The sequence below is a fragment of the Danio aesculapii genome, chromosome 25, assembly GCF_903798145.1.
Source record: "Danio aesculapii chromosome 25, fDanAes4.1, whole genome shotgun sequence".
In the NCBI taxonomy this organism is placed as follows: Eukaryota; Metazoa; Chordata; class Actinopteri; order Cypriniformes; family Danionidae; genus Danio; species Danio aesculapii.
In genome coordinates this window covers 29,019,958-29,044,000 of record NC_079459.1, presented here as the reverse complement: position 1 = coordinate 29,044,000, position 24,043 = coordinate 29,019,958, and the positions used below count along the sequence as shown (strand labels likewise).

The 24,043-nt window shown below is 37.5% G+C and overlaps 1 protein-coding gene across 1 annotated transcript in view; it reads left to right on the top strand.

Moving 5' to 3' along the window:
* Positions 1-5,266: 5,266 nt before the first annotated feature.
* LOC130219324 (mucin-2-like) overlaps positions 5,267-24,043 on the top strand; it is a 33,461-nt gene continuing 14,684 nt past the window's right edge. The window contains exons 1-21 of the mRNA XM_056451700.1: positions 5,267-5,364; positions 7,622-7,883; positions 7,960-8,074; positions 10,847-10,937; positions 11,075-11,196; positions 11,281-11,500; positions 11,590-11,715; positions 12,846-12,960; positions 13,055-13,193; positions 15,175-15,288; positions 16,059-16,125; positions 16,217-16,354; positions 16,442-16,606; positions 17,577-17,671; positions 19,246-19,372; positions 20,543-20,798; positions 20,881-20,933; positions 21,016-21,116; positions 21,201-21,352; positions 23,488-23,626; positions 23,717-23,821. Coding sequence (XP_056307675.1) covers positions 5,292-5,364; positions 7,622-7,883; positions 7,960-8,074; positions 10,847-10,937; positions 11,075-11,196; positions 11,281-11,500; positions 11,590-11,715; positions 12,846-12,960; positions 13,055-13,193; positions 15,175-15,288; positions 16,059-16,125; positions 16,217-16,354; positions 16,442-16,606; positions 17,577-17,671; positions 19,246-19,372; positions 20,543-20,798; positions 20,881-20,933; positions 21,016-21,116; positions 21,201-21,352; positions 23,488-23,626; positions 23,717-23,821 — 2,775 coding nt within the window. The 5' untranslated portion in view covers positions 5,267-5,291. The remainder of the gene's footprint in view (positions 5,365-7,621; positions 7,884-7,959; positions 8,075-10,846; positions 10,938-11,074; positions 11,197-11,280; positions 11,501-11,589; positions 11,716-12,845; positions 12,961-13,054; positions 13,194-15,174; positions 15,289-16,058; positions 16,126-16,216; positions 16,355-16,441; positions 16,607-17,576; positions 17,672-19,245; positions 19,373-20,542; positions 20,799-20,880; positions 20,934-21,015; positions 21,117-21,200; positions 21,353-23,487; positions 23,627-23,716; positions 23,822-24,043) is intronic.

Below are 24,043 nucleotides of genomic sequence, written 5' to 3'. Positions count from 1 at the left end.
ACCAGTTTTTTTTTTTGCTTACAGTTGTTTTTGTTAATATGGTTTAATTATCTTTTTTTTTTACAATAACATTGCTTTAAGAGGAGATTAACTCCCCATTTATGTGTAGTTAACTGGTGATCTGGGATCTTTCAGATTACTGTGCATAGTTTAAGATACATGACAGTTTCTTTAAAAATGTCAATTGTTTTGTGTTTAGTTTTTTAAGAAGTGTTTTATTAAATTAAAAAGTGAGTGTATACAGCTATATTTTGCTTGTTTTGACATTATTTAAAATTTGTGGCTTAAAAAATAATAATAATTGATTTATTTTTGGTGTAATCGAAGTTAAATTTGGCAAATTCTTAGTGTTGAGCCCTGAAAAGTCATGTAAAATAAAAAGTAATTGCAATGCGACACTTTGAAACCATAAGCCATTTGCTCATGCATGCATCGTGCATCAAAAAGTGAAAGGAATGAGGAGGCATCTGGACATAACAAACAATCTAAAGTAATTTTACAGTGTTAAAGTCAAATTTATGCATATAAAATATATTTTTCCAACAACAAAATTGTGGCTAGGGAAAATGGCAGTAATGTTGGAAAGTTGGAAGTCACGGTGGCTGGTAATAAAAAAAGTTTATGTCAAACTCTGCATATGTTTCTGTTTTTTTATTTATTTATTTATTTATAAAAAATTTTTATACTTTTATTTTTTAATCAGTATTGGTTGTGTTCAGCACTTTGGCCAACATTGTTTTGTAAAAAATGTGCTTTATAAATAAACTACTACTAAAGATAAACAAAAAGGATTGTGACGACATGAGAGTGAGTAATGAACAGAATTTTAATTTTTAGGTGCACGACCCCTTTAATGTAGATTTTTCCAAGAATTGCTCTTGAACTAACTTGAACTTCTGATTAATAAGCCAATGTACAGCAGTCCTCAGTGTACATACATAACATTCATGTCAAACGAGGCAGTGTCAATAGAAACTCAAGGCACTATAACAGTATTAGTTTATCTAATCGATGTTTTATGTTTGTTCCCTCCCTTTGCCAACAATGTGCCGTGTCTCATAAGGAAGGACCTGGGCATTTTCTGAAGAACAGCTGTTTCTTTTTGAGCGTCAACACTTTCGTTTGCGGTGCTACTAAAAGGCGGAGCCATGATCTCGCTTCACATGCACATCAAAAAGCTGATGTTTGCCTTTGGTGGAACTTTTTTTGCCGCAGAGAGAAGTTGTTTGATGGCTTGGCCTGCTCTGAGTATCAGCGAATTATGATATTTGCTGTTGATTGAATGATGATTTACAAAGGAGTGCCTAAATTTACTTGCCGTCTGATGAGTTGCCAGCCTTCTAATTATACACTGGCTGATAAATAAGATCCTGTCACTAAATACTAATAGATATTTGATTAAATTAAGAATTTCGTGTTTATATGCCTTTAAATAGAAAAATGTGTTGTGTAACCCTATATAATGATTATATTATTACGTTTTCTTTATATTATTACGCTTTCTTTACTTTCTTTACGTTTTTTTTTTACTTTATTATATTATTTTGCAATATTTTATTCATAATGAAACTTTGTAATTTTTTTGCAAGACAATTATTAATTTATCAGGGGTCGCCACAGCGGAATGAACTGTCAACTATTCCAGCATATATTTTACACAGCGGATGCCCTTCCATCCGCAACCCAGTACTGGGAAACATCCATACACTCTTGCATGCACACACACACTCATACATAAGGGCCAGTTAAGTTCATTCAGTTGCCTAATAAAGCATGTTTTTAGACTGTGGGAGAAACCAGAGCAACTGGAGGAAACCCACACCAACACGGGGAGAACATGCAAACAGAAATGCCAACTGGACTCAAATCTGAGACCTTCTTGCCCACTGAGCCACCATGTCGCCGCAAGACATGCAAGTCTATTTATTTACATAAATCTGTCAGAAATAATAGATTATAACTGATAATTATTTTGGTTTCATTGCCACCAAGATTTGTTTTTAAAGTGCTCAAGGTGTTAAAGTGAAAGTTCAGCCCCCTGCCCCCCCAACCACCCCCTTGTTGAAAACAAAAGAAGATGTTAAAAAAATAAGATATATATTTTGCATTATAAACGGTCATATTTTGGTTTTGGTGGTCTCCAACAACAGGCTGATACGCATGCAAGGTCAATAATACTTCCATTGTCTTATAATATGCATTGTTTATTACCTAATTATTCCAACGACTCTGATTTGTTCCGCGATTCATTTGTTCCCAAACCCCTTCTTAGCGCGAAGCTAATCTACGCTGATTGGTCTGATGAGCCAGTTTGTTGTGATTGGTCGACTGGGTTCAGCGCGAGACAGAGAGAAACACCCATCAAGGCTATGAAGTAGCAGAGAGTGTGTGAAGGCCCAATGCAAGAATGCAGTGAAACACCAGCATATTACTCTAGCCTTAACGCTAACCCCAAGTAATAACAACGACACACGATCAATGTGAATAGCTGAACTATTTTGAAAATTGACAGCGTTGTGTGTGTGAAGAACAGCTGATGTTGGCTATAGCAAAGACAAACGGCAGAGGATTGTAAAATCAGAAACGGATTTACATTGGTAAAGATAGAAGCATGCGTCACGTTTTCAATGTGGTTTTGAACACAATATGTGAACAGGTTTAACCTGAGAGATACGATACAGTACAAGCACTGTTCTATAGATACGTTATTACAAGCTGCGTGGAGCGATTACAACTTACAACACACAATTAAACATATATTTTGCAAACTACACAAAATGAGGCAACAATTTTAATTACACTTACATGTTATGATCCGGCGGAAGAAGAAGAAACTGGTCCATATGAACTGTAACAGTTACTGACAAAGTCCCTGTCAAAGTCTGACAAAGTCCCATACATAATAGTCTCTGCTGCTTCCTTTAATAGCAAACAACCGGTGAATCCTGTGATGCAGTGTAGGTTATTATATTAAAAATCTGAAAAATGACAGGAACAAACTCAGCACACGATTGGCTATACTGTGGTGTTGCTGTGAAAATGAACTTTAACCCTTATTGTTGGTGCCTTTATTCCCCACAGCCGAATCTCCATCTGTCAGTGATCAGCATCTTCACGTCATGATCAGTCCCATGATCCCCCATGCTGTGCTAGTGTCTGACGGGAAATATATTTGCATATACTGCCATATATCAGATTTCAAAATATGGGAACAGCTATATCTTAATTGCATAAAACAGACATTTTAAATGCAATCATTGCAACGTGATATTTTAATCATTTCTCTATATTGCACAGCCCTATAGTAGATACATATATGAGCTGGTTTACCAAAAAGATGAAATGAAGATAGTCAATGGAACTTACTAGTAGAGATAAGTTAAAAGCGGTCAACAGAGCTGTGTATACTGGATAAATATGAAAATGTTAAACTTTTGGAGGAACTGTTCTAATGGTCAACACGTCTCAAACATGAGCATATTTGAAGAAATACCCATAAACAGATTTTTATAGAGACATTTGTCCCAAAAAATTCAACCCAGGCTCATAATGAAAACGTACGTCTATATACATTTTTGGAGAGCGCCAATTACGTCCCAGCAGCTACATTTTTTGCCCGGTTTGTTTTTTGGGAATCCACCAGAGGCCACTGTGTACGCTTTTTAAGATCTCAAATTTCTCTCGCGAGTGCCATTCATTTCTGCTGTTCTCACGTAAATTCAACAGAGGCCACTGTCGACTGACTGACTGACTGACCGATTGACTGACCCACCCTCCTCTATCCCTAAACCCAACCAATAGTGTTTTCAAAAGCACTGATTGACCCACCTTCCCACTTCCCTAAAAAGCTATCCAGAAAAAGAAAAGCCCCCAGATTTTACCACATTCTCACCCTGTTATTTATAGGTTTGTTTTATTTTTTGGCTTTTGCTTTTGTCTTGCTTTGCTTTCTGGAACCGTTCTTTGCTGGACTCGAACCCCGTTGTGGTGTTCATCTCCTTTCTGCGACTCAAGTCCGCCGATGTACATGGCGAGCCACTGGACAAACTAGTAACAGCAGGAAAGGCGTCCATAAACGGAGGTAAGCGGTCAGCTGGTGTTCATTTTAAAGATGAAACGCAACCATACGTACTTCTGCCTACATAATTCGAGATCTCCAGAAATGTATATAGGGCTACGTTTTCAGAATGAGCCTATGTTGGAAAATTTCCAAGTTCCAAACCTTTACAAGTTTCTTTCTTCTGTTGAACGCTAAAGAAGATTATTTGAGGAATGCTGGAAACCTGTAACCATGGACTTCCACATTTGTTTTTCCTACTATTCCGGAAGTCAGTGGTTTCAGGTTTTCAGCTTTCCTCAAAATATATTCTTTTGTGTCCAGCAAGAATAAAGAAACTCAAAAAACTTTGGAACCACTTGAAGGAGACTAAATAATGAGCAAACTTTTATTTTTGGGTGAACTATCCCTTTAAGATCAACACTGGGTCAAAAAAACAGCATATTTGAAGAAATACCCACAAATAGTTATGGATGACCTCACATTCCTGACAAGTCAAAAATCTTTACCAAGAAGGATCTGGATATAAACGCTGGCAGATGGTTTATGATCAGTTTGTTTGAATTGACTGAAGCACAGCTGGCATTCAGGAGCTTGAGACACACCTGTGTACCTGCCAAGATGCTGGACGTCAAAGAATCTTCATCACAGACAGGATCTTCACACTCACACATTTTCCTGCATCCTGCCAAGAAACAGAAAGCTTACTAATGTAAAATGTGATTCATTCGACGTTTTTATGATCACTCCGGGCCCACAGGACATCATTAAAGAATTATTTACACAAGACAATGTTTTAACCATTAGTCTTCATCTCGTTCCCCAAATCAACTGCTAAATGGTTTATTAATCATGTACTGTGTATTTATTTTGCAGGTTTTAGTATGTTTTACTAATCCTCCCTCATACAAGCACACAGAAGGTGTAAATTATTCACACCCTGCCGTAAATATAATATTCGCTAAATAAAGTTTATTAAACGTTTCTTCAAACATCGTTCAGAGATGCTGAGGAACTGCCACCCTCACTCACTCACTGACACACACACAAATGTCACCACTGGACTTTTGTAATACCGCTTTTTTTTCCTGTCACTGACCATACAGTAGATGACTGACAGACCCACCCTGCTGGGTGGGGAGAGAAAGGTGATTGATAAACTATATAAAAGGGGGCATGAAAAGACGTCCAGCACTACTGAAGCTTTACCTGTAGACTTCTCTCACCTCCCACCATGGAGTGGAGAACATCTACAGTCTGCATGCTGCTTCTGGCGCTTTCTGGTATTCAGGTTGATTCAAAAAAGGGTAAGAGATAACTACTTTAAGTGATTCTTGAGGAAGCATCTTGTTTTATTTTGGATTTAATTCCAGTTCGTATAAATATATATAGTAGTACTACGTTTGAGTAAATTCAATTGGAATGTTGTTGTTATGTTAATGCAATTAAACGACAATCAGAAAATGACTTTGCAGCTTATATTGCATTTAGCTATTTTATATATTGTTTATTTTCTTTATTAGTTTTATTATAAATAATATAATGGGTATCACTTTATTTTGATGGTCCCTTTAACGCGTTTTGTCGAATTTACATTACATTGCATCTACATTGAAGCTAATTCTCATTAGATTATAAGTAGACCGTTAGGGTTAGGGTTAGTGTAAGTTGACGTACTTGCTAAGTTACTGAAATAAGAAGTATTTGGCATGTAGTCGCAATGAAACTTTGTCAACAAAATGTGCTATGGGGACCATCAAAATAAAGTCTCACCATATAATATTTATAAAGTTTATTTACATTATATTATTTATTATTTTATAATATATTTATTAGTTTTAAACAGACGGTCGTCTAATATTGTATTTCAGAATGTTTGGAGAACAGCCAAAAGTAACGTTCCCATAATGTTTGCGGAATGATAAAATGGAAAGTTTTCTTTAGAATCAAATTAAAAAATTATTGTGAATTTTAAGATTCATAATTTATAAGAATTATTGCATTTGTAATTGGTGCACTCTTTAAAATGACAAGATTTCTAATTGCCATCTTGGTCACACTTTATTTTGATGGTCCGTTTTTTGAATTTAAGTTACATTGCATCTACATGTCAACTAATTCTCATTAGATTATAAGTAGACTGGTAGATTAGGGTTAGTGTAAGTTGAGATGTACATGCTGAGTTTCTTATAGTCAGTTAAATGTCTGTTTAGCAGCAGTATCAGCAGATATTAAGCAGACAGTCTACTAATATTCAAATGGACCATCAAAATAAAGTGTTGCAGGCATCTTTGTTTCCATATTTTAACTTCCATAAAACAGAAAGAGCATAAAATAAAATGGAAAAAAAATTGTACAGTACATTATTAAAGAGATTTACTCACTTTTTGCTCACCCTTAATGGTTTCAAACCTGCAGGAGTTTCTTTATTTTGTTGAACACAAAGATATTTTAAAGAAAGATGAAATGTATAGGAAAAACAAATACTATGGAAGTCGATGGTTACAGGTGTTCAACTTCAAAATACGTTCCTTCAACAGAATAAAGTAATTCAAAAATATTTGGAATAAGTAAAGCAATTAGTAATTGAAGACAGAATATTCATTTTTGTGTGAGCTATCCCTTTAAAGTTCACTGAAAGGAAATAAAACCGTTCAGTAACGCTTAGTAGACTGTCTGCTTAATATCTGCTGATACTGCTCCTTCAACTGACTATAACAAACTTTGAAAGTACACAACCTCAACCCCAACCTAACAGTCTACTTATAATCTAATGAGAATTAGTTGCAATGTAACTTTATAATTCAACAAACTGACCATCGAAATAAAGTGTGACCAACTGTTCCTTCCAAAACCCTCTTTGACAGCTTTATTTTCAAAATATATTTCTTGAGGACCATAACCTCGATCATCGCTTTGTTGGTGCCATAACATCAGTTATCAAAGAAATAATATGAAGTGAATTTTCTGTATGTTGAAATTAAAAACAGCAGAAAAAAACAGGAACCGACCTGTTGAACATAGTAAGTCGTAGTTTCATCACTTGATGCTATCAGCTCCATTGATGACTTGCTTTAGAAGTTTCTAAAGGTTGTCGATTGCGAAAAATGTTCCTTTACTCATGATGACTTGAAGGCCAGCTTGATCATCTTTGCAGAAATGACCCATGTAAAAATCTGAAATATACTCAAATGGACCATCAAAATAAAGTGTTAGCCATATTTGTTTAAGTAGACTGTCTGCTTAATATCTGCTGATTGGCTCCTTTAACAGATATTTAACTGTCTATAAGAAACTTTGCAAGTACATGTCAACTTACACTAACCCTAACCTACCAGTCTACCTATAATCTAATGAGAATTAGTGGGCATGTGGATGCAATGTAACTTAAATTCAACAAACGGACTATTAAAATAAAGTTTGACCCAAAGAGGTACTTTTAGTTGATTATTACAACTTTTGCTGTTGTTATTAGTACATAATATGCTCCAAACACACTTTAATTTAAACATAATGGGTTGTGGAAGACAAACATGCTCTAATTTATTTCAACATTTTTTGCAGTCTCTCCGAGTAATCATGTCAACAGCATCTGCAGCATGTGGGGAAACTTCCACTTCAAGACCTTCGATGGGGACGTCTATCAGTTCCCAGGGATGTGCGAGTATAACCTGGTGTCTGACTGCCAAAGCCTCATTCGACAGTTTTCGATTTACGTGAAGAGGACTGAACACAGCAGTGGCCCTAAGATCAGCAGGGTCTCCATAACCATCAACGACATCGCCATTGAGTTGACCGAGAACCAAGTCAGCGTCAATGAAGCAAAGTAAGATTGTGGGGAACCAAAATGGCTGCGTGTAAAATAGATTGTTCAATGCTTTAAAATCTTTTCCTTTATTCAGAGTGACGCTGCCCGTCCATGTGTCAGGAATCCTTGTGGAAGAAAACACAATTTACACCAGACTCTATTCCAAAATGGGCATCACTGTCGTGTGGAACAAAGATGATGCAGTCATGGTGAGTTTAGAGGGGGCTAATATAAGATTAGAATCAACCTGAACATTATACTTAAATAATTCTTAAATAAGTCTTGAACACGTCACCATTTTTCTCAGAAAACATATTTCTTAAGGTGCTGTTGCAAAGAATAACAAATCTAATTAGTTGAGAAATGAAGTTATGCGAAATGAAATGACGCAGGAAAAAAGTATTGAACACATGAAGACAGGGAGGTGTAGAAAGGCAATGAAAGCCCAGACAGCAGCTGAAATCTCTCAGTAGTTTTTCAGCAACCCTCTGCCCTTCATCTTTGTAAATGAATATTAGATGCATCAATCAAACATCCACCAGGGTGGACATTTCAGCAAGACAATGATCCAAAACACAGCTAAAGAAACTCTCAAATACTTCCAGTGAAAGAAAATCAAGCTGTTCAATGGCCAATCACTGGCTTGAATCCAATAGAAATTACAAATTAAAGCTCAGATTTGATAGACGAGACCCACAGTACCATCAAGATTTTTACACTCTGTTAAAGTCTGTGAAAAACTCACACCTAAGCAAAATATATTTCAGTAGTTCAGCACTTTCTCCTTGTGTCATTTTATTGTTATTACACATAACTCATAATTCCATGTCAACAGCTCCCATATTATTGCCAGGAAAAAGCATGACGTGTTCAATACTTAATTTCCCTTCTGTATTATGTTTATTTATAAGTTTATTAATGAAGCACATTTTAAAAGCCCATACAGATAAGGTTTTCAATTAGAGGAACCTGCGCATATTTGTGAACTAGGCTACTACTTGATACTTAACAAAATAACCAAAAAGAACCTGAACATTGACAACAGTTAAAAACTACTTTTAAAAAGTCTGATTGTGTATAGTATCCAACCCATATGTACTGTTGGGGATGTTTTCATCCACTCTGGAATGATTTTAAGTCTTAGTTTGGCCATAACTTTTTCTGCTTCAGCTAGCAGAATAATTTTTGGTGACTCATCTTATTTGACTCATATTTTGAGAATTCATTGAATAAAAAAAATAAAAAAACAAAACTCAACAATACACTATGGGCAAATTCACTGCTCTTTTGTTATGTTCAGGATGAAAACACCCACTGAATTAAACTGCTGTAAAAATGCATCAAACAAATATATATATAAAAAAACATATATATATATATATATATGTTTTTTTTTCATAAATCTGTTAATCAACCTCAGTCCTGTTCAGTCCTGCACAAAATGTTTTTTGTTTTTTTTTTTATTTACAGGATTTTAACTCTTTAATTGTCAAATTCATAAATTATGTCACTGATTTGGTGGAAAAAAACACACACAAAATGTGTTTTCAATATAAAAAGTATTTGTGGACAAGATTAATTAACCTTTTATAACACTCTTGGACATGTGAAACAACATTGCCTTTGATGTATTGATGTATTTTGCCCCATTGACTTCCATTATAAACACGTTTTTTGATTACAAAGCCATGACACCATATAATCATGCATTTGTGATGTTGGTGGTTTTCCTTGTTGGCAAGAGGTGAAATTTGTCATTTTTTACTGTTGATCTCCAGTTGGCACCATTAGTCATGCCAAAAAAAAAGCTTAGTTTCTGGATTTTATATGGAGTATAACAGCAAATAAAGTGTGAGTGTGTGAGAGTGTGAGAGTGACCTTTACACACTTACCTGAATGTGTCTGAGAAAATCAATATATGCTTCTCAGCTCTCAGAACTACATGGAGTAAACAAAAACAAAGACTGTATATTTATGCACCATCAAATGTGGTTATAATGAATAAACAGTAAATTAGGGAGGAAAATGAAAATCTAACAATGCATTCAAGCCAATGTTGTTACTAATGCATTCACATGTTCCAGACTATGATAAAAGGGAAAATAAATCCAGTCCACAACTACTTTTTATATTAATAATATGTAATTTTATGTGTTTTCTTTCACTAAATTAGTGACAATTTGTGAACTTGGCAATTGAAGAGTTCAAATCCTGTATTTTTTAAAAACATTTAGTAGTTTTGATTAGGACTAAGGTTGATTAACAGATTTTGCTATTAACAGATTATGCAAAGAAATTAGAAAAAAAAAATATCTGATGCATTTTTACAGCAGTTTAATTCAGTGGATGTTTTCATTCCAAACATGACAAAAGGGTAGTAAATCTGAACAGTGCACAAGGGTTAAATGACTTTTGTCATGTGACCTACGGCGTCGTTTAGCTTCACTAGCATTCACAGAAACTATCGCTACGGCATGGCTATGGAAAGTGTCCATCATTTTCACACTTTTAAAACTACTTTTCGCTTACTTTGTAACTTTTTTGGAACTTTAAGGGTTACCAGACAATTTTAAAAACACAGTTCTTGATATTTGAGTAAAGGTATTGAGTAAAAGAATTTATTGCAAAACATGACCGTGTTTAACTGATGTAAAACTAGTTTACACCACAGGAAACCAGTAACATTAAGAGGCCTTTTAATAGAGTAGTGAATGATTTAGCATATTGTGCAAGACGCTGAAACATGTTTAGTCAAGTTCTATATAAGGCAATTTTGAGTGACACCCTGAAATGTCTGCATAAAGATAATACTTCAGTCTGTAAGTGGCATTCATTGGTACCACCTATATGTTCATATCATGGTATTAATTCCAATAGCATTTATCACACAAGACTTGAACACAAACTTCATATTTTTGTTACTCACTTTGATAGTCAAGCCTAATCATTTAACCACAAACTACTGTGTGATGTTGTGACAGGTGGAACTGGACTCAAAGTATTCCAATCGCACTTGTGGATTGTGTGGTGATTTCAATGGCATTCCCGTTTATAATGAGTTTATTCAATCAGGTAAGTAGCTTTTTATAACTGTGTTAATTTACATTAAGGCACAATTACAAAAGTATCAATTCAAGCAGCATAAATATTCCTAATGCATTCCCAATCTGATTAGAGAAGATCAAGTGTCTATATTTAATTTCATACAGGACGAAAGGTTGGATACACTGAGTTTGGGAATATGCACAGAGTTCCCAACCCAACTCATCAATGCGAGGATCCATTTGAAAACATGGATGAGCAAAATGTGGTGGACCAGTGTGAAAAATATGTAGGTTATAGAAAAAAGTACTCAATTCCACACTATACTGTTGTGTTATGACCGTGAAGATGTACAATGACTCTTTCACTACAGCGGGCAGACTGCGCAGACCTTTTGGAGGATGAAAAGTGGTCTTCTTGTATCTGGGTTTTGGACCCTGAGGCCTATATTAAGGCCTGCACAAATGATCTCTGCAACCGTCAACCTGAAGACGAAGACACCACTGCGCTCTGTGCAACCCTAACTGAATATTCACGACAGTGTTCACACGCTGGAGGAAATCCTCCCACATGGAGAACAGCAAAGTTCTGCAGTAAATACCATCAGAGTTCTGGCAAAAATGATCAGATTTTTTTCACATTTTCAGAAATTTCTAATTACGATTTGTTTCTTCCCATGCAGCTGTGCAGTGCCCCTACAATATGGTACATTCTGAGAGCGGCTCCCCCTGTATGGACACGTGCTCACACAAAGACACAAACGCACTGTGTGAGGAACACAACATCGATGGCTGCTTCTGCCCACCAGGTCAATACTACTAACTATATAAGAAATATACATAGGATCTAAGACTAGACACGAACATTTAAATGTTTGGAGCCAGTAAGATTTTTAGCAATACTTTAATGTGTTGCATTAATCAAATACCTGACCCTAGATTAGGGCTTCCCAAACTTTATTACCCCGTGCCCCCCAAAATATCAATTCCAGTGACTTGCGACCCCCACAATCCTCGGAGGTGGTTATAAACATATAAACATTGCACACAACGTTGTACAATAGGAACTATATAAACACGAGCATACTGACAACACAAAAAACTGTAACAGTCTAATGTCTCATTCACACTAGCAGCGGCTTTGTAGCTCCCTGTCGCTCTGGGTGGCAACCTGCAGAAAATGCAGGTTTGTGTAGATCAACAGCACGGAGAATCACGTGAAAGAGGATCACGTGGGGTCTACAGGTGCTCCTATTGGCTGTCGCTCTTCATCTGCATAAAGTTGAAAAATTCTGATATATATTTACAGTAGGAAATTTACCAAATCTTTCATGGAACATGATCTTTACTTAATACTGTAATTATTTTTGGTATGCAAAAAAAATAAATAAATGTCCGAGACAATGTATTTTTGACTATTTCCATAAATAAATATACCTGTGCAACTAGACTAGTTGCAACTAGATAAGACTAGTTTTGATGTCCAGGGTCAGATATGACAGTAGAGACATAAATAATTTTGTAGTTGTTACTCCAGTAAAAGCTGCTCTTTTGACCATATAATATTAAGTGAAGAATCCTCAGCGAGTTCAGTTTTTTTTTTAAATATTAAGCTCAGCATATATTAAACAATTAATATACAGTGCCAATAGAAAATCATCATACCCCATGAAAGCCTTTAGTTTTACTCACATTACACCCAGCCTTTTCAGGATCAAGTTATAGAAAGGCACAGGTTAGGGGAAGGGGCTACCATACCTTTCAAATGCTGGAAAAGTGGTTTGAGTTCAGACAAATAAAGTAATTATTTCAAAGGGGTATGATGATTTTCTATAGGCACTGTTTAACTGTTGTCAAAATTGATAAAAATAAGAATTAAATAATGAAGAACTGCATATAGTTGATGCAATATTATTAATGCAACATATCTTTGTTATAGGAACTGTGTTTGATGACATCTCGGACACGGGCTGCATCCCAGCAGAAAAGTGTCAGTGCAAACATGACCGTGTGTACAGCTCAGGAGAGGTCCTGCGCAAAAGCGAGGAAGAATGGTAATCAAACACACTCCTCTGACAGATACACATTAAACACTACTGCTTTTTGAATCCCAGTGCATTCTGTCTGCAATTGTATTGTTTGCTTCAGTTACTGTCAGGAGGGAAGCTGGGTGTGTATGAGTATTCCCGGGCCCGGTCTGTGTGCAGTAGAGGAAGGATCTCACTTCACCACATTTGATGGGAAAGAATTCACTTTCCATGGAGACTGTAATTATTTGCTCTCAAAAGTAAGCATGTTTTTGTCTGCACCAATAGCCTAGTGGTTAAGTGCGCCATCATATAGCAACAAGGTGTTCACGGCGACCTGAGTTCGATTCCCGGCTCGAGGTCCTATGCCGATCCTTCCCCTCTCTCTGCTCCCAATGCTTTCCTGTCTGTCCTTCACTGTCCTATAATATTAAAGGTGAAAACTTTTCAATTCAATTCACCTTTATTTGTATAGCGCTTATACAATGTAGATTGTGTCAAAGCAGCTTCACATAAAAGGTCACAGTAAATAGGAACAGTGTAGTTCAGTTTGTAGTGTTTAAGTTCAGTTCAGTTTAGCTCAGTTCAGTGTGGTTTAATAATCACTACTGAGAGTCCAAATACTGAAGAGCAAATCCAACGATGCACAGCTCTACAGATCCCGAAACATGCAAGCCAGTGGCGACAGCGGAGAGGGAAAAAAAACTTCACTAAAGGCGGAAGTGAAGAAAAAAAACCTTGAGAGAAACCAGGCTCAGTTGGGCACGACCATTTTAATTTCTCCGCTGGCCAAACGTCTTGTGCAGAGCTGCAGTCTCAGTGGCGGAGGCTGGCCTCAGCGAAGACTCGTCTGTCTCTGGAGCGTCACAGGAATCAGTCTCATGTTCTCCACTCCTCCATGACCATCACAGTAGCTGCTCAGGATTCAGCCAGGTCCAGGATATAAAAACCTTGGGATCATCTCGTCGTTGGTCTTGGATCGAATCAGTGGCTCTGCATAGTCTGAGGGCCTCGGGAAGAGTATCCCCAGGTGGAAATGGAGAATAAAGAAAATAATTAGCGTAGCTGATGTTCACAGTGTATATCAACAAGATGCATAACCTGTGTGGAAGCCCCCAAGTGGTGCACTAAGTTTAAACATTTTTTTTAAAGAAATAAGCATGTTTTAAACTAGTCTGGATGTAGGTGTAACCCCGCCGGTCCTACGCCACCCAACCCGCTCCGAGCTGGTATCGAACCGGCTACCTTCCGCATGGGAGTCGGGTGTTCTACTAAGGAGGCTAAAGACCATGGCCTCTAGTGTTTGTCGCTAGAGCACCGTTAGAGATCAGAGGAGTGAGGTTTACCTGCACAGCACTTACTAGCTGGCCTCCGTTACATAGGGCTGGGCGATATGACAAAAATCTCACATTACGGTATGTCATCTTAATTACTGATCATGATATACAGTATATTATGATCTTTAAAGGACTGTGTCTTTTTACATTCCAAAGTATTTACTTGGAAATTAGGCGGCACTGTAGCTCAGTGGTTAGAACTGTCGCCTCACAGCAAGAAGGTCACTGGTTTGAGTCCCAGCTTGGCCAGTTGGCATTTCTGTGTGGAGTTCGCATGTTCTCCCCGTGTTGCCGTGGCTTTCCTCTGGGTGCTCCGGTTTCTCCCACAGTCTAAAGACGTGCTATAGGTGAATTGAATAAACTTAATTGGCTGGATTAGTTGGCGGTTCATTCCACTGTGGTAACCCCTGATAAATCAGGGACTAAGCCGAAGAAAAATGAATGACTGAATGAATGAATTAAAATGTACACATTCATGTGATCATATTTCTGACTTTATTCAGAACTTCAGGGCAAATGTTTAAATAAAAATGTTAAATAAAAAAACTAATTTTAATTAAACGTAAAACCCTTTTTTTATGTCACTAATAAAAAATGTAAGATGTAAACATTGTACTTTCAAGATTGCAAATTTCTCATGATGCTGTTATTCATGTTTCTGTCTGCATCCCTGTATATCCTCGTGTAATACTGCGCTCATATAAATTATGATTTTTTTTTGTAAACAATGTATTTTCTGACACCACAGAATAAAAAAACAGAGCGTATAAAACAAAATACTTTTGATTTTGTCCCTACATATATATCGTCATTTTGCACACCCCATTTGGATGTTTGTTTTTATATATAAACATTTTAGGAATCTGTAAAATCTCTAATTCTGCATTGTTTTATTGATTTATAGGACTGTGAGGAGTCAAAGTTCATCATACTGGGCCAGATCGTTCCTTGTTTTACTCATGAGACTGACACTTGTTTGAAATCTATCGTGGTGCTTTTTGACAACGACAAGAAAAATGTATGTATACCACTTCCACAACTACATCACAGGTTGATTTATTTAATATTTTAATGCCATATTAGCAGCATTGGCTATATTCATGGCAAAACCTATAGTAAATATACAATATATAACATGCGTTAAGATGGCACGGTGGCTCAGTGGTTAGCACTGTCGCCTCACAGCAAGAAGGTCACTGGTTTGGGCCTTGGCTGGGTCAGTGTAGAGTTTGCATGTTCTCCTCGTGTTGGCGTGGGTTTCCTCCGGGTGCTCCGGTTTCCCCCACAGTCAAAAGACATGCGATGTTAGTGAATTGAATGAACTAAATTGGCCTTGTGTGTGTGTGTGTGTGTGTGTGTGTGTGTGTGTGTGTGTGTGTGTGTGTGTGTGTGTGTGTGAGGGAGAGAGAGAGAGAGTATGAGTGTGTACAGATGTTTCCCAGTACTCGGTTGCGGCTGGAAGGGCATCTGATGCATAAAACATATGCTGGAATAGTTGGTGGTTCATTCCGCTGTGGCGATCCCTGATAAATAAGCGACCAAGTCAAAGGAAAATGAATGAATGAGTGAAAAGAGTCACAGTGCTTAAAACATTTCACATTTTTGTTAAACTTTTCTTCCTCACACCTCCATTTGTCAACCAAATCAACAGGTTTCAGCCATCTTACCGCACAACTTACCGAGACAATTTACAATCTTTTAGTTTGATTAATGATAACACAGATCATACAGTAGATGTATATTTGGCTTTTCTCATAAATCATGACTGTGTATCTTTTGTTTTTTCAGCCTCTGTTTATTAAAGCTGACGGGACGGTGCAACACAATGCAGAAGTTTCACTTCCTTACATGACAGGTGAGAGAGAGGATAAGCTATGCGTTTCTTTTTTGTGCTTTAAACCTATATATGAAGTGTTTTTCAAACTGTATGTCTCTTTTCCAACCAGCTGACTTCACAGTGTTCAGGCCGTCATCTTTTCACATCATACTTCAGACTGTCTTTGGGCTGCAGGTGCAGGTACAGCTGGTTCCTCTCATGCAGGTGTACATCACCGTGGATCAGAGCTTTCAGGGCAAGACTTGTGGTGAGAACTCTTTCGTAAGAAACAAGTTATCCACCTGAACTTTAAAAACAACCATCGCGATGGCCTATAATGAGTGCTTCTGCACAGGTCTTTGTGGAAATTTCAACAAAGTTCTAGCTGATGACCTGAAGACCCCTCAGGGGGTGGTGGAGGGTACAGCGGTTTCCTTCGCAAACGCCTGGAAAGCCCAGTCCAACTGCCCTGACCGTTCTGAGAGGATGGATGACCCCTGTTCCTACAGCAGTGATAGCGGTAACCGATGTTTCGCTTCCAAAGTCAATATAGCGATCTCAGGACAAATCAGTTTACCAAAACATATCTTTCACATAGTCCTCACAAATTTCCGTAACACTTTATTTTAAGGCACTGTTGTCATTATTAATTAACTATTAACTATGACTGCTGCCTCAGTAGTCTCATAATTTGCTGCTTTTTAAAGGACTACAATTTTACTGCTTTTAGATGTAAGATAAGTCTTTGGTGTCTTCAGAATGTGTCAGTATACCCATCAGATTATTTATTGCACCCTGTTGAATATGTGAATTTTGAGGTAAGAGTACTGTGTAACTTTTTTTATTGCCTGTGGCTTAAAATGCAAATGAGCAGGATCTCCCCACCCACCATTCCCACATGCATGCCTGTTTCTCCTTCTATGTCACGTCAGATAAATAGTAGTCAGTGACAGAGACAGACACGAGTGAAACAGAGCCAGTCAATCAATTCGGTGGGCAGGGAAAACCACACTCCTACTTCACATTGCGGTGGGCCTCAAAATCACTGGGATTTCAAATAAATTTGTTGTGTTTACATCATTTGTTAGGTTTATATCACTCCAGTATGACTTTGGACACACTATACCCACACACAGTTCTGTCCAAACAGCTTCCAAAAGTTGATTTTGCATCATCATAGGAGCCTTTTAACAGTTAGTAAAGTAGTAGTTGTGTTTAGATATTTGGTAGGATTAGGGACGTAGAAATAAATAAACGGCCAATACCTTAATAATAGTCAGGTATTAAGCCACTAGTTATGAGTGAGGGTTCTAAATTAAATTAACTGTTACCAAAATGTCTTATTAAGAAATCTCTTAATGAACAGAACCACACAAGAAGGTCTGAAATGGCTGTCATACATTACTTCAACATGAGATGACTTTCTTCACCTTTAAATGACTCTTTCTGTGCTGTATGTTTGCCTAAAATACCATGTTTTATGATTTTAGAGCACTTTGCTGAGCACTGGTGTTCCAAGATGAAGGACAAGGAGAGCCTCTTTGCCCAATGTCACGCCACGGTCAATCCAGACAGCTACTACAAAGTCAGTAAATAAATACAAACTCTGATCTGAAACCATAGCACATAAAGTAACCCGAAGTATTTATATCCTGTTGTAGTATAGTTTTGCTACGTTCAATTGCTGACAACTGAAATGTTCTGTTGTCAATTAAATATAGCAACAAAGGCTCATTCTGAAAACATAGTCCCGCGGACATTTCTGGAGACCACTAATTATGTAGCCGGAGGTAGGTATGGCTGCATTTAATTTTTTTAAGTGAACGCTTCGGTGCGGTATAACGCCGTTCCTTTTGTCGCTTACCAGCTGACCGCTTACCTCCATGTGGAGGGCTTTCCTGCCACAAACAGTTTGTCCAGTTAGCTCATCGTGTACGTCGGCGGACTTGAGACGCAGAGAGGAGTTGTCCACGATGACGACCGGGTTCAAGTCCAGGGAAGTGCGGTTCCAGAAATCAGGAAAGACAAAAAACAGAATCCAAAAAATAAAACGAACGAGTGAACAACAGGGATGTGGTAAAATCCGAAAACGTCGTAAAAATCAGACGAGGGCTTTTCTTTTTCTGGACGCTTTTGTAAACCGTCGACTGGATTTAGGGAAGTCTGCGGGCGGGCGGATGTCAATCGGTAAAATTGGTTGGGTTTAGGGAAGGAGGAGGGTGGGTTGTTCTATAGCAGGGGTAATCAACTATATTTGTCTGGGGGCAAGGGTATTACCAGACAGTCTCCTTGGGGGCCGGACCACCAAGAAGAAAATCAAATAAAAATAAACTTTTGGCCTAACATTTTGTTAAGTTTCAAACTAGTATCAAGCATGTTGTTGAAATTTAGAAATAAAAAAACAAATGTTAAGTAAGGGCATGAGGAAAAGTTAAGCGTTCGTTCGTTTTTTTTTTTTTAAGCCTGTTTGAAACAAATGCTTAACACCGCATAGTCTGTCTGAGCACCACTATTTTCTTTTTGATCCTCACAATTTTGGAATCTAGTTGCGGGCTGGATTGAACGGCTCAGCGGGATTCGGCCCGTGGGCTGCCAGTTGATGATCAGTGGTCTATAGGCCGGTCATTCAGTCGGTCGACAGCAGCCTCTGGTGGGTTCACGCGAGAACAGCACAGGCACGAACGGCACTCGCGAGAGGCATTTGAGTTGCGAAAAAGCGCACACAGCAGCCTCTCACGGATTTGCGAAAACAAAAACTGCAAAAATACTTACCTCCCAGGACGTATTTCACATTCTCCAGAAATATTCGCGGGACTACGTTTTCAGAATGAGCCTGGGTTGAAATAAGGTTTGTCTGATAATGAAAAAATCTTCTCAGTCCAATAAACAAGACATCACTAACAGATCACGGTGATTGTTCACACAATGTTTTTTGTTCACAATTTACTCCATTCAGTCTGTAATAAAGCACATATTTGTTTCTTCACATAACTAGATATTATGGTTTCTAGTAAAAAGAACATTAAAAATTATTCACAAATTGATATCAAATGTCCAATTGTAAAGTCATGAATCGTATACCACTAATAGGGAATGTACTGTACAATATATCCACAATACTCCACAATAAGCAGGGACAACACATTAATGTTCTTTCAGAGATGCAAGTACTCCAGCTGTACCTGTGAGAAGAGTGAGGACTGTCTGTGTACGGTTTTCTCCTCATATGCCCGGGCCTGTGCGGCTAAAGGTGTAATCCTCGAAGGCTGGAGAGAAATTGTGTGCGGTAAGATGGCTGAAACCTGTGGATTTGGTTGAAAGATGGAGGTGTGAGAGAGAAAAGTTTAACAAAAATGTGAAATGTTTATTTAAAAGCATTGTGACATTTAGGCCCAATCCCAATTCTATTTTTGTACCCCTAGCCCTTCCCCTTCCTCTTGGTTCTTAAAACAGAGTGTGAAGGGAAAGGGCTTCAAAATTTACGCCTAAGAATTGGAACAGCACTACAACACCTGCACACGTCATCATACAGTATGTCATTGCGATCTCCTACTTCATATGAGATCAGACGATGGTGACTGCTGTAGTTATTCCAGTTGTGTTATTTTTTGGTATTTTTCTTCAGGAAATCACTGAAGGCAACAATATCATGTTATCATAACAATCTAATGTGGCAATAAGATCGTAACTAGACTATATAACTATACGCATTTACACAGTGGCCCTATTCATCTATGTAAACACACTGAAAACAACATGAACATAATAGCAGACACTGTAAAAAGCTCATTCCCAGCTGCTAGACAGGGTATTCGAGTGTCATCGAGTCACAGAATGTTGTGGGACTGCTATACAGGAGTTATTATTATGGATTATAGATAGCCAAATTTAGTGGCTTTTATTTTAGCATTTTTCTTTTAAAAAGCATGACGCTAAAACACAAACGCCATTATGAATGTAATAAAACATGTGCTTGTTTGTCGTAATAATGACAAAAAATACTAATTTGTGCATCTCCTGACTTCCGTATGCAGTCATGCTGCTGTTGGTGTATTCTGGGAAGATTTTTTGTACTCCTTGGTTTTGAGTGTAGTCTGGAAAAATCTCTGTTTCAAGGGGTATCTAGCACTTCCCCTTAGCCCTACGCCTAAGCTAAACTAAGCTAAAGAGAATTGGGACACCCCTACCCCTTGTTTTGCACATTTACGTGAAGGGGTAGGGGTGTCCCAAGTGTTACGGGGTAGAATTGGGATTGGGCCTGATTTAGTTGACAACACTAGTTTGTTACTAATAGATGCAAGTAAGTTGGTCTGCTTGATTCTGTGGTAACGATCATGATATGGTTACAGTTTACTTTTAATTTTATGTTAAAAAAATGCTCAAGGGTGAGATTGCCATATTTCAGGATCAAAAGTTTTGAATTACTAAAATGCTCATTTTGGATTTCTTCCCACAGACAAGTATATAAAGGATTGCCCAGCCTCACAGAGCTACTCTTATGAGCTGCAGAGCTGTCAGCGTACCTGTGTTTCTCTCGCCTCCGAGCGCCAGAGCTGCAATGTTGACTTCGTTCCCGTTGACGGATGCGCATGTCCAGATGGACTGTACCAAGATGAGAATAATCTTTGTGTACCTATGGAAAAATGTCCATGTTACCACAACGGGCAGAAGATCCATCCTGGAAAGTCTCTCACTATTAGGGACGAACACTGGTAAGATCAGTACAAGCATTTTAGATATACAAACTTTACAAGCTATGAAATGTATAGAGTTTGATCTTATTTCTCTGTCCAGTGTTTGCATGAATGGAAAATTCCATTGTCGATCCTGGAAAACCCAAATTCTGGGTATGAAAAATTACTTTTATGTTCTCCATAGGTTATATTAGTATACTTTTGTTTAACAATTTACATCTGATATCTTTTGCAGGATGCTCCTCTCCAAAGGTGTTCTTCAATTGCAGTACAGCAGGCCCAGAAGAATATGGCTTGGAATGTGCAAAGACTTGTTCGCATCAAGAAGTTGACTGTGTGAGTCCATATTGTCTGATAGGCTTATTAGTGTGGGTAACAACATTGTGCTTGTACATGATGCATTTGCTTCCCTTTTTCTAGTTCTCTCTAGACTGTCAGTCTGGCTGCCAGTGTCCTTTTGGTCTACTGGATGATGGCAGAGGGCACTGCGTTCAACCGTACAACTGCCCATGTAAACATGATGGACAGTATTATGCACCAGGATCAGTGATTGTTAAAGATTGTAATAAATGGTGCGTATTGTTTTATTTTTTATAAGTATACCTATAAAATACTTATACTATTTATTTTGAAGTTAAAGTTTTAGGGCCCTATCATACACACAAGGTGAGTAGGGTGCAATTTGTTGCTATTTTCAGACCAGCACAAATGTAATTTTCACGTTTTGGGTTACGTTATTTAAATAGCAAATCCATTTGAGCCACTTTGTGGACTCATGGCTGTGCTGGTCTATTAAGGAGGTGTGTTTAGGTGCATTGTTGGCACGTTTCTATTTTGAGGAACTGAAATGGACCGCGTATTGATCAACTAAAGGCTGGTCTTAAGTCCAGCATAGAGCGCGTTAGTTATGCGCCTATGTAGGTTCTAATGCTTACACACTGCTTAATACACACAGGATGTACAGCGATAAACAAAGATCTTTACATTTGAAAAAAAATTTAATGATTAAAATATCACAAAATATTTTTATTTTCTCAGTAGGTATATTGAATATATGCATATTTATATTTGTTTTAATAAAAACTAATTTATATTTGTCCGCCTGTCGGGTTTCAGAGACGTATGCATCACCATATGGGACATAAGAATAAGACGTGTGTTTGGATATACACAATATAATCGTGTGTTTTGGGTGAACAGTTTTTTTGACCACACTTCGTTTGCTGTAAATTAGACCTGACTTTAGAAACAGTTTTGAAACAAATCTTTGCGCTTGACAAACAAAATTAAATATGAAGGCTAATGGATGTCTTCAGTGGAGTGAGTTTCCACTGTTCCAACTGAAAGCATTCAGTTTTTCCACTTACAAGTCCGCCATGTAAATTGCAATCCCCGGCATCCTGGCCAAATTTGCCCACTGGCCTCTGTCCATCATAGCCTCTTAACCATCCCCATTTCCTAATTGGCTTCATCACTCTGTCTCCTCTCCACCAATCAGCTGGTTTGTGGTGTGTGGTCTGGTGCAATATGGCTGCCGTCGCGTCATCCAGGTGGATGCTACATACTGGTGGTGGATGAAAAGATTCCCCTCAATGTGTAAAGCATGTCTAGAAAAGCGTTATATAAATGTAAGAAATTATTATTATTATTATTATTATTATTAAGTGCAGCATGGTGTGAGCAACTGAATCTTAAAGGGATTGAGAGATGAGACTCTGATTGGTTTAATGCACGTTATGCTTAAAACACAGTCATAACCCCTTAAGAGAATAAGCACAATGCTGTTAGACCATGCACCAGGGCGCAGACCCAATTTATCTGTCCTTAAAATAGCGTGAAAGTGAATTCCGACACGCCCTTAATGCTTTTGCACCCTGCGCTTCAGACTTTGCGCCTAGATCGCTAAAATAGAGCCCTTAGTATTTTGAATTTTTTTAGTCCTTGTCATATTAATTGTTTTTGGTATTTTATTTATTTAAAATCGGACCATATGAAAACTACAAATATTGCAGCTAGTTGAAATAAAATGTACATTTTTTCATTATTTGTTATATCCTTTGTTATTTTAAGTCTTTTTTGTAATTAAGTTTTTATTTCCAAAATGAATATATAATTTTTTTTTACAGTTAAATAGAAAAGTACTTTTAACAGCTATTATATATCCCTCGTCCCATTATATGCACATCAGGAAACACAGGATAACTGTTAGACCAAGCAAGTAAATAAATGACATTAAATTTGACTGTCATAGTATCAGGTGAGGGTTGAGTGTCTAAGATTGTTTTGATGTCCCATATATAGATTTTCCACACCACAAAATATCCAGTTTAGCATGGTTGATCCATTCTGATTACCATTCTAGGTACAGTATTTCCAATAGTGAATGCAACCAATGCTTAACAGAAAGATCATGAGGGGGTTTTCACGTCTGTACCAACATTTTCTTTGTAGCAGTTGAAGCAGCTAACCAAAATTTACGGACCTTTGCATTTAGGGGAAATTGAGAGATATCATTCAGCAATAATAATACAAGATCTTTTTTAAGTGACTGAAATAATTAGTTTAATTTCTAAAATAATAACCCTGCATTAAATGTTTTATAAAAATTAAAACTCTGTGCACTCTGAATGCACTACTTCACGTTTCATTGCCTGTAGTACAAAACTGTGCAATAAAACAAGATTTGCATCTACTTTAATATTTACAGCATTTGTCGACGGGGAAATTGGTTATGTTCACAAAAGAAGTGTCCAGGAATTTGCACAATATATGGCAGTGGACATTATAAAACATTCGATCAGCAAAGATTCGGCTTCAGGGGAGACTGCAGTTATATAGCAGCTCAGGTAAGTGCACACAGTAGTACTGAGTCACTGTTTCAATTTAATTAAACGTATATTTCAGGAGGCAAAGGGTCACATTCTCTTGTTTTGCAGAACAAGTGTGGAAATAAAACTGGTAATTTTCACGTGATCACCGAAAATATGCCTTGCGGAACAACAGGAACTACTTGCTCAAAGGCTGTTGGGATCCTTTTGGGGGTAAGGCCAAATGTGTGGGTCTTTAGCCATAATGGTTTTATCTTTAATGGTACATTTAGAGTAAATAGAAAACTAAAACACCAAAGCAGTCACATTAATATGCTATAAGACTATGATCATTTTTAATGTAAAAGGTTAAGAAAGGTCTTCCACCAGAGGTGCCCAAACTCAAGTGCTGGAGGGAATTTAGTTCCAACCCCAATTAGACACACCTGAACCAGC